The sequence below is a fragment of the Oncorhynchus clarkii genome, chromosome 16, assembly GCF_045791955.1.
Source record: "Oncorhynchus clarkii lewisi isolate Uvic-CL-2024 chromosome 16, UVic_Ocla_1.0, whole genome shotgun sequence".
Classification (NCBI taxonomy): domain Eukaryota; kingdom Metazoa; phylum Chordata; class Actinopteri; order Salmoniformes; family Salmonidae; genus Oncorhynchus; species Oncorhynchus clarkii.
The window spans coordinates 19,795,208-19,806,994 of NC_092162.1; the positions used below are offsets into that span (position 1 = coordinate 19,795,208).

The window sequence follows — 11,787 nt, forward strand, 5'->3', positions numbered from 1 at the left end:
CATTGAAATGCATTCCAGGTGACTACCTTATGACGCTGGTTGAGAGAATGCCAAGAGTGTGCAAAGCTGTCATTAAGGCAAAGGGTAGCTATTTTGAAGAATCTCAAATATAAAATATACACTACCGTTCAAAAGTTTGGAGTCACTTAGAAATGTCCTTGTTCTTGAAAGAAAAGCAATTTTTTTGTCCATTAAAATATCATCAAATTGATCAGAAATACAGTGTAGTTAATGTTGTATGTTGTTGACTATTGTAGCTGGAAATGGCAGATTTTTAATGGAAAAAGTATTTAGTCAGCCACCAATTGTGCAAGTTCTCGCACTTAAAAAGATGAGAGGCCTGTAATTTTCATCATAGGTACACTTCAACTATGACAGACAAAATGAGAAAAAAAATCCAGAAAATCACATTGTAGGATTTTTAATGAATTTATTTGCAAATGATGGTGGAAAATAAGTATTTGGTCAATAACAAGTGTTTATCTCAATACTTTGTTATATACCCTTTGTTGGCAATGACAGAGGTCAAACGTTTTCTGTAAGTCTTCACAAGGTTTTCACACACTGTTGCTGGTATTTTGGCCCATTCCTCCATGCAGATCTCCTCTAGAGCAGTGATGTTTTGGGGCTGTTGCTGGGCAACACGGACTTTCAACTCCCTCCAAAGATTTTCTATGGGGTTAAGATCTGGAGACTGGCTAGGCCACTCCAGGACCTTGAAATGTTTCTTACGAAGCCACTCCTTAGTGTGTCTACCTTGAGAAACAGACGCCTCTCACAAGTCCACAACTGGCAGCTTCACTAAATGGTACCCGCAAAACACCAGTCTCAACGTCAACAGTGAAGAGGCGACTCCGGGATGTTGGCCTTCTAGACAGAGTTCCTCTATCCAGTGTCTGTGTTCTTTTGGCCATCGTAATCTTTTATTTTTATTGGCCAGTCTGAGATATGGCTTTTACTTTGCAACTCTGCCTAGAATTTTTAAAATTCCCTTTCAAAAACAAGGACATTTCGAAGTGTCCCCAAACTTTTGAACGGTAGTGCATTTTGATTTGTTTAACACTTTTCTGGTTACCTTGTGATTCCATATGTGTTACTTCATAGTTTTGATGTCTTCACTATTATTCTTCAATGTAGAACATAGTAAAAATAAAGGAAAACCCTGGAATGAGTAGGTGTCCAAACTTTTGACTGCTACTGTATATATTGTTTAGATAACATAATAGCATGCATGATAGTGTCTGTAAAGAATACACATGGAAAAAACAAATGTAGACATTAATAAATGCATTTCTATAGCTTCCAAAATATGTTTTACAATGGTAGGGGAGTGGCAAGATTGAGGCAGGGTAGTTTAACACAGCACCCCCTATCAGTAATCTAGTCTATATGTAAATAATTGAATACAATACAGGCTAGAAAAGTCATTGTAAATACACTGCATTTGCTCATCATCTACAGAAAACGTGTTTATTCTTACTGGCATAATAAGATCCTCAATTCTTGTTTTTAAATGTTTTTGTAAATTATAAAGCGCAAATCAGAGATGGCTGGAGCTTTGAGGCCAGGTTCATTGTAACAGCTCACTACAATGAGCCTGTCCTCCTGTAGCTCCTCCCACCAACCTCTGGTGCAAATATCCTATATTATAATCATGTTCTTTTAATTTTACCTCAATAATCTGGAAATCAAGTGTGATGTCTTACTCTGAATCCCAATGTTCAAACATGGTTTAATATACTATCTCAATAAAATATGATATATTGAAAGTGTCTTTAATAGTTTTTGGGGTGGGGGTTGTCAGTTACAGCCATTAAAACATTTCCACTTCAGCATTTGTTAACCACCAGTACATTCTAACCTGCTTGATGGTGATTGCTGGTCGCCAGTCCTCGTCTTCAGGTATATTGTGCCTGACAGATACGAGTTAGGATTGAAGAGGCTAGAAAATATATTGTACATAAGCCGCATTTCCTCTTCATCTACAGACATTGTGCTCATTCTTACTCAAGGGATAATAACCTTAATTTTTGTTTTAAAATGTTGTGAGTTAATAAAAAAGTGCAAATATACTGTATTTTGATCATTATCATGTAAACAAAATACATCCACTCAAGACAAAAATCGAATTTCTTGATAAAGTGTGATGTTTTACTGTGTCATGATGATCAAACAGACATCTGTACAAAATATGGTATATAAACAGTGTTTCTTGTGGGGGGGGGGGGGGGGGGGGTATAGAATAAAAGCTATAGCTTTTATAACAATTCTATGCCAGCATTTGTTAAAACACTAGTTTTACTGCGAGACAGAAAGTATAACAATGGCTTTATAGAAACGGTTTATTTAGTCTAACACGTACATGAACAAAGCACCCTATAAATAGAGTTTAATACAGAAGTAAGCCTACCTGCATTGAGACGAGGCCATAAAAAAATTTGCAAACACTACAAATAAGAAAAGAAAAAAAGACAGCAGATTATTTTATATTACAGCATTCTGAATAGAAAACCTGCATAAGAGAATCAGACCGAGCATTCTAGAGAAACTAGTGAGATAATACAGTATAAAAAGTGCCACTAATTATACAGCAGTTGAAATACTGACATTTAAGTAAATAGCTAATTTTACAGAATTAAAAATCAAGGAAAATACAAGAGGGGTGTTTTTTTTTATTTTTAAAAGGAACAGACCCTGTGAGAGAAATTAAACAAAAGACAAAGACAACCAAGACATTCTCTTCCTCAAAAGAGGCTTATTTTGAGTCGATGGCAAAACCGGTACTGTGCTCTGTCCCTCGCACCACAAGACAAGTAATACGGCTAAAAAAAGGAAGCGGCCGGGGTGCTACGGCTCCCATTTCATCCCAGCGCCTGCCACACTCCAACCCAGAGGTAAAGAACAAAAAAAGGAAAAGAGGATGGCACAGAATGTATCAGTTTTAAATAGAAGTCCTTATAAGCAAGTCCCGATGTGAGAGGGGCACATTCATAGAGAAACAGAGGTGAGGTGATCCGCGTTTGACCCATTCCTTCTGCCGAAGCCAAGCCTTCACCCTTACGAAGGGGAGAATTTTTTGGCCTGTGCTCGAACTCTTTTTTCATATTCTACTCTGTTTTGGCTGAAAAGAAAGAGGGGTTTAGTAAAACAACAGAAAGATCAGAATCTAGTGTTAATTTCACCATATCCCTATCCGAAAAACAACACGGCAAACAGGAAGGCATCCCTTAGATACTAGCAGAACGCACCAGTAAATTGTGTATGCCTCTGCTTGGGCTGGATCCTGGATATTTGGCTCATTTAAGAGTTCCTGTATTCCTAATAGGATCTGTAAGAAATGACAAAACATAAAAATCACAGTTGGGCATAGCCATTTGGTGGCTATAGCTTGTAAGTCGATCCCCAGCATATCCTAACCTGCTTGATGGTGATGGCGGGTCTCCAGTCCTTGTCCTCTTCTAGAATGGATAGGCATACTGTGCCTGACGGATACACGTTAGGATGGAAGAGCGGAGGCTCAAATTTACCTATGAAATAAAAATCAGTAAAGTTAAACTAGAACTACTCTCACGACCTAAGGTCTGTTCCAATACATTCTTCCTACCTTTGCGACCACCTGATCTGACTGAATTGGTGAAAAAAAACCTTGCACCAATCAAATTAGTGTCAGATCAGTGACTACGTCAAGGAAGAGCGAAGGATGCATTTTTCAACTATTGGGCCCGAATACTGAGCTGTTCCCAACGTTCTGTATTGTGCCATGTTTTATGTTGCCCTCAGGAAGAGTAGCTGCTGCATGAGGAAGAACTAATGGGGATTCTAATAATAAAAAATAAAATAAAAAACAGAAGACTGGTTAAAAGGAAACTCACACTTTGGGGGCGAGGAAGGATAGTCATCCTTGAACAGCATCCGCAGTTTGAACAAGCCTCCTTCCCATGGGGTCTGGGGAGGAGTCGTAAGTGTTTATAATTGATCACAAACACTTGCAGACTATGAAGATCAAGGATGAACTATGACCCATCCTAGCATTCTTTGGTTTCATACAAGATGTCCACTTCATAGTATTGGTGCAAAAACATTTCTAGACATGATCTACTACTAACTATGCACAGGCGAAATGCTATAAACAAAGTCACTCGGCACCTCCACTTTGAAACTGTATTGCATGTGTAGATAAATGGCTGTACGTACCCCCTTCTTCCCAGGAATGGCACATTCCCAGTTCATCAAGTTCATTGTTCCATCTGGATTTTTCGTGGGCACAGCCACAAAGCCCTTAGATGGAGGTGCATCAAACAGTAAAACAGTGAGATTAAGCAAAAATAAACCTTCATTTCAAAGCTCTTGAATAATGGATAAAACACTTCCCCCAATCCCCATCATAGTTTAAAAAGAAAAGAAAAAAAGTACTATTAGAAATATAAATTTAAAAAAGTCTAGCACTACACACTGCTACTCACAAAAGGGTGGTCTTTCCGCCACGCTTTGCGCTCCTGAGCAAGCCGGCTCAATGCAATACCTGACATGACTGGTGGGCTTTCTGAAACAGCAGAGGTGACAAACGTGTGCTTTCAAAGACGTGTACATACATTTCTTAGGATTGTGTCACTATGGCATACACCAAGTGTACAACACATTAGGAACACCTGCTCATTCCATGACGGACAGACAAGGTGAAAGCTATGATCTTATACCGACGTCACTTGTTAAATCCATGCCAATCAGTGTAGATGAAGGGGAGGCAGGTTAAAGATGCCTTAAGACATGGATTGTCTATGTGTGCCATTCAGAGGGCAAATGGGCAAGGCAAAAGTTTTGTGCTTTTGAACGGGACATGGTAGGTGCCAGGTGCTCCACTTTGAGTGTGTCAAGAACTGCAACGCTGCTGGGTTTTTCCACGCACAACAGTTTCCCATGTGTATCAGGAACGGCCCACCATACAAAGGACATCCAGCCAACTGTTGGAAGTATTGGAGTCAAAATGGGCCATAATCCCTGTGGAACACTTGACACCTTGTAGAGTCCATGCCCTGACAAATTGAGGCTGTTCTGAGGGGAAAAGGGGGTGAAACTCAATATTAGGAAGGTGTTCCTAATGTTTTGTACACTCCGGTGCACAAAGGTACCAAACGCAACAAGATTCCTGGAAGGCCGAAGTTGATATCTGGTTTACAAAGTCCAGCCTAAATCAGTCAAATTTAACATATTACAGTTCATCAGGCATACAATGTGATATAACCAAAGATTTTTGGTATTTTATAAGAAATGTTTTCCAGCATCGAGAAAGAAGATTGTATTGCCAACACCAGGTTAGCTGAAGAATCGATGGTGGTGGTTTGTATGGGGCTTTCCCCATACATTTGATTTGATTTGATTTCCTGTAACGTCCAGTAATGGACACCAACAATCTTTGGTTATATAAAAATCACATTATTTGCCAACTATAGCAAGCATAAACTGTGTCCCTTGTAGACTGGGGTTTGACATTTATGTAATTAGCAATTTAGCTACTTCCATCTCCCCTCTTTACATCCTTAGAAACCTCCCAGTGTGTATTGTAGGCTTTTAGTTTTATGCATCAAAACTCTGGTCCTCGTGGGCTGCATACTTGTTGCCATGCATTTCGTAGCAATAGCTAGCTAGCGAGCTAATGTTACATCGTTTTAAAACACGGCAAACGGAGTAAACCAGCCTTTGTTATGAAGGGGTAAGATAACGTACTAGCTAGCTAAGTTCATTAGGCATACGAGTTGTACTCTTCCAAGAATCAAATGGGTAAATGGAGAGCAACAAATAAGTATTACAGATGGCACATTTCCTTAACTGACACTTTGGGGTTTTTAATCTAGTCTGATATTGTCATTGACTGAGCACAGCGATCATCATAGTAGTGATTTTACTGACTGATTTTTGACTCGTTCTGAACAAAGAGCAAATCTTGACTAATTTTGATAATTTGAGTGACTAATATACTGAACAAAGATATAAAAACAGTGTTGGTCCCATGTTTCATGAGCTGAAATAAAAAATCCCAGAAATGTTCCATACCCACTAAAAGCCTATTTCGCTCAAATTGCGCATAAATTTGTTAACATGTCTGTTAGTGAATATTTCTCCTTTGCGAAGATAATCTATCCACCTGACAAGTGGCATATCAATAAACTGATTAAACAGCATGCTCATTACACAGGTGAACCTTGTGCTGGAGACTACAAAATGCCATTATAGAATGTGCAGTTGCCACACAACACAATGCCACAGATGTCTCAAGTTGAGGGAACGTGTAATTGGCATGCTGACTGCAGGAAATTCCACCAGAGCAGTTGCCAGAGAATTTAATGTTCATTTCTCTACCATAAGCTGCCTCCAACGTCGTTTTAGAGAATTTGGCAGTACGTCCAACCGGCCTCACAACCGCAGACTACATGTAACCATGCCAGTCCAGCTTCTTCACCTGTCAGATCGTCTGAGAAGAGCCACCCTGACATCTGATGAAACAGAAGTATTTCTGTCATGGCGTGCCCCTGCCCAGTCATGTGAAAACCATTTAATAGGGCCCAATGAATTTATTTCAATTGACCGTTTTCCGTATATGAACTGTAACTCAGTAAAATTGTTACATTTATAGTTCGGTATAGACGCTGTAAACAGGTCAATCGATCTAGACCAAAACAATGGAATTACCTTGGAAACGTGACGGGAAAGATCACGATTCTCCTCATTGTCCCCTGAGCAAAATTTGCCTAAATTTAGGCTAATGTTTATTTCACACTATGTTGAAGTAAAAAGCAGAGTACAATGCTTGTATGGAGGTCAACCCCAACACATATTCATGTCATCCTTACCAATCAACTGCATTACAGTCAAAAATGTAATTTGACTACCACCACCACCGATTTCTGTATGCTTGCTATACATGCGCGCTGTGTTAAGAAGCAGTGCGGTTGGGTTTGGGTTTCAGAGGACGCATGGCTTTCGACCTTCGTCTCTCCCGAGCCCGTACGGGAGTTGTAGCGATGAGACAAGGTAGTAATTGCTAACAATTGGATACCACGAAATTGGGGGGAAAAGGGTGTAACATTTTAAATAAAAAGACATGCAATAAACAAAACATTGGCAGTTGAATGGCCCTTACAGAAGAGCTCAGTGAGTTTCAACATGGCACAGTCATAGGATGCCACCTTTCCTACAGTTAAATTTCTGCCTTGCTAGAGTCAACTGTCAAATGAAGTGGAAACGTCTAGATGCAACAACAGCTCAGCGGTAGGCCACACAAGCTCACAGAAAGGGACCGCTGAGGCGCGTAAAAATCATCTGTCCTCAGTTGCAACACTCTACAGAGTTCCAAACTGCCTCTGGAAGCAACGTCAGCACAAGAACTGTTCATTGGGAGCTTCATGAAATTGGTTTCCATGGCCGAGCAGCCGCACACATGCCTAAGATCACCATGTGCAATGCCAAGGTGTCGGCTGGTGTGGTGTAAAGCTCGCCGCCATTGGACTCTGGAGCAGTGGAAACGTTCTCTGGAGTGATGAATCACACTTCACCATCTGGCAGTCAGAGAGATTAATCTAAGTTTGGCAGATGCATAGTGCCAACTGTAAAGTTAGGTGGAAGAGGAATAATGGTCTGCGGCTGTTGTCATGGTTCGGGCTAGGCCCCTTAGTTCCAGTGAAGGTGAAATCTTAATGCGACAGCATACAATGACATTGTAGACAATTCTGTGCTTCCAACTTTGTGGAAGGCCCTTTCCTGTTTCAGCATGACAATGCCCCCGTGCACAAAGCGAGGTCCATACAGAAATGGTTTGTCGAGATTGGGGTAGAAGCACTTGACTGGCCTAAACAGAGCTCTGACCTCAACCCCATCGAACAACTTTGGGATTAATTGTGACGCTGACTGAGTCAGGCCTAATCACCCAACATCAGTGCCCAACCTCACCAATGCTTTTGTGGCTGAATGGAAGTAAGTTCCCATAACAATGTTTCAACATCTAGTAGAAAGCCTTCCCAGAAGAGTGGAGGCTGTTATAGGAACAAAAGGGTGGGGGGGACCAAATCCATATTACTGCCCATGATTTTGGAATGAGATGTTCGACAAGCAGGTGTCCACCTACTTTTGGCCATGTAGCATAGATAGTTTATCATTTTGAAGTAGAACATTTGTTTGTGTCGTCTCCATTTTTGCGATTTTCCTGGCTGGAAGAAGGTTCAGTGAATGTGTAAGTCCATAGTCAAGTCAGTCTAGCTAGGTAGTCACGAAGAATTGGTAGCTAACTAACTACAGAAAATGTACATCTACCGTGCATAAGTCATTTGCTAGATTAATACGATTCACATATCTAGCTGATCATTATCAAGTAAAACATTTGCTTTGTGTATATCTGGTTTAGTCTCTATTGTTACCAGTGTCCTGGCTGGAAGAAGGTTCAGTGAATGGGGAAGTGCAGTTTGAGGTAATACAGTAGGGCAAGTGCTTCTCAATTGTAATGTTTTAATGCGTTCTCCACACGCGCATCCTCACAAGAACACGCTTGTCCTCACAAGAACATACTCAAGAGAAAGTCCTTGGAGCATGAGTGTGGAGCACAGTAGTCTGCATGTTACCATCTATGCCCAAAGCATGCAGGAGCCTAGACCTGCAAATTATAAAACTGAAAATGCAAAGAATGATTCTACAAGCTTCTCGTTCACCATAAGGGGCTTATTGAGCTGTCATTTGTGACAGAATTGTAAAAGTGTGCTTTAAAACTATTTACATTTGTTGATTACTATATACAAATAATACGATTTCTTGATACATTTTTAACAAGGTTTATTTGTGGCAGCAATCGGACTAGATTGTTAACGACTCGTGGCGGAATGCATTGCTTGATTGCGGTGAGGGTGATAAACACAATATCATTTGCAATCTGCAACACACCAAAACGATTCATTTCAGATTTATTTTCTTGTTGCAGAAACTCATTGTATGCATGTTTCAGTTCTACAAAACATTGAATAATTAATGAATTGCATTTATTCTTACACATGAGATAAATTAACAGTTATAACCATGTATTTTTGTTATGTTATTGCTGCAGCATGATTTCGTATATAGACTTGTTTCTACTGTATGTTTGTTTTACTCCATGTGTAACTCTGTGTCGTTGTATGTGTCGAACTGCTTTGCTTTATCTTGGCCAGGTCGCAATTGTAAATGAGAACTTGTTCTCAACTTGCCTACCTGGTTAAATAAAGGTGAAATAAAAAAATATTTTACAGTTGTTTGGTCGGAGCATGTCTCCGGAGCCGCCGAGCCGGAGGAGCGCGTATTAAACATTATATTAGTCATAACGGCCAGCAGGTAAACGAAATCCAAAATGATCGATTCACTCAAACATCATGACACATCAGTAAAAAAAAAAAAGTCGTAAAAAAAATAACGAATAGTCGAATAGTTAGCGAACTGTACATCACTAAATTACATCATAGCTACTAGCTATTAGCATAACATCCGGCTGTTCATCTGTACCAGCAACAAGTCCAGCATGTTTGAGCAAAATCTCTCTGGTCCGCTTGTGGCTAAAACACGTTAGAAGGTAGCTAGTTATGTCAGCGACTATAGTCACGTAAGAAAGAAATAACTCAGAGCAAGTTCCAAGACAGAAACTGGCCAACAACATGCGCAAGTACCCTGGCTATTTGTGGCGCGCGGCTGGCAAACTGAAAAACCATAGACTTGCGCACTTGTCGTTGATTTTACACGTCGTTGTGGCAACGAGACTCGTTCTTCTCATCTGAAGCCATACATATTAGTTGCCATGTTGGTCCGCTTGCTTTGGCTTAAAGCGGAACCTCACACGAATTCGCAATACCACCCATGACTGAGCAGGACAAAGAACCTAGGGCTTCCCAAACTGGCGCACATTTACGCATCAACCAACTAGCGAAAATGGCGCAAACTCAGGCAGATAGTAAAGCTAACCTTGTATTGCGTAAATACAAAATTGTTGGGCGACATTCGCTTACCTTGCTGTATGGCTATAATGACTCGTATTATTTAACTGTATGAATGAATCGTCTTTTAATCAAGAAAAACCCTGGTGAAGTTTCCCTCCTGAAAATGCACCCGTTCCTGTCCGGGCTAAATAACAGGACCAGTGACATAGGCAACCTCCCAACCGCCTGAAAATATTTATAATTAATTGGGGGTTATGGAGAGATTGATGTACCATCATCACGTTACTAGTTTGTGTTAATTGAAATAACTGACAATTAAGTGGCTACAGTGTTCACAATGTGGTCTGCATTGATTTAGGCACAATTTGCATTCTTAAACGACAGTTGATAAACATGCATTTATCACTATGTTCCATCATGTAAGTTATTCAATATGTGCACAGGAATTGGATAATAATTTTAGACATAGTCATATTCAATGTAATATAACAAATAAGTGCAAACAGGCAATTTTATAGACGACTAAAAATTTAAAGGAGCAGCACATTTTTTTTCTACCTGTTACCACAGCCACAAAGTCAAAATTGGCTATATCCAAAACATTTGAGAGAGATCGTTGAAGATCCGACATCGAAATTGGATGTCTATGTCCTGAGGACCCCTTTTTAAAATTATTATAAAAAATAAAACATTTTTTTAGCAGACGCTCTTATCCAGAGTGATTTACAGGTGCAATTTAGGTTTAGGTACCTTGCTCAAGGTCACAGCAACAGATGTTTCACCTAGTTGCCTCTGGGATTCGAACCAGCAACCTTTCGGAGCACTATTACCATCAAGTAGGATTGGGTTTTGCTAGGTGGCAGATTAGTGAACTCCAAAGACTCTGGATCAGAAGGTTGCATGTTCAATCCCAGTCGGAACTGTTTTTTAAAAATGTTTCACACTATCCCAAACATTAACCATTCGGAATGAGGGTGCAAATGTAACTAATTAATTTAGAAATAGGGTTGCACCAACATGGATTAACTCTTAAACTGGATTAAATCAAGGTGTATCTTTTAATCTTGTTGCACCAAATGTTAAACCTAGTTTTAAATGAATCCTACTTAAATAAAATCCTTCCTCTAATCTAAGTTTAGTTTTCACTTTAAACCTAGATTAATTTTAAATCTGTTTCTCAATTAATAAAAAATAAAAAAAATTTTTAGATTGGAGATTAATTCTAAACTGCCACTTTAGGTGGTTTAACTGATACAATGGCAGCATGTCTACTGTGGAGAGACCAAAACGAGTTCCTCAGAGAATAATTAGTGACAGGTTGAATCCTGTTGAGTTTTATGATAATTATCTCATTATTAGTAGGCTATTTACGTGCCCATTTTGCACAACAATTGAATTGGGGTTAATGATATGCCCAGCCTTGGTACGAATGATGATGTTATGCAACATGTAACGGGCCTGATAACAAAAACGTTGTAGTGAAGTAACGTTAGCATGAACGTTAGTTTTAACGTGCATTATAGGAATTTATATTTACCAGTTATTTATGCTTACTAAATATTGGTGGGTCAAATTGTCCGTCGTCATCATAGGGGATATGGAGAGGGGCAACTGCTGGGGAATCATCTCGCATATTTTCTGGGCGACAGGATTCATTTCTTTGGACGGATGCCCCCCTCCGGGTCCGGTCTGAAATAGCCCCCGCCTCACCTCTGCCGTATCCTTTCTCACTTTTGCTTTAAAAAAAATTCCATCACGCTTTCATCCGATTTGGGTCTTCTCTTTAATCCGTGTTGAGCCATTACATTTGTCGAATAAAACGGCTCAAGTGTCTTCCTTCTTT

At 39.8% G+C, this 11,787-nt stretch overlaps 1 protein-coding gene across 1 annotated transcript; it reads right to left on the bottom strand.

Moving 5' to 3' along the window:
• Nucleotides 1-2,129: 2,129 nt before the first annotated feature.
• Nucleotides 2,130-11,570, bottom strand: LOC139368144 (ubiquitin-conjugating enzyme E2Ib). Its single transcript, XM_071106737.1, is given in 8 exon segments — nt 2,130-3,121; nt 3,249-3,328; nt 3,418-3,527; nt 3,873-3,945; nt 4,195-4,278; nt 4,464-4,543; nt 11,499-11,552; nt 11,555-11,570. Coding segments are annotated over 8 exon segments (561 nt in total). The 3' UTR covers nt 2,130-3,057.
• Between the last annotated feature and the right edge of the window lie 217 nt (nt 11,571-11,787).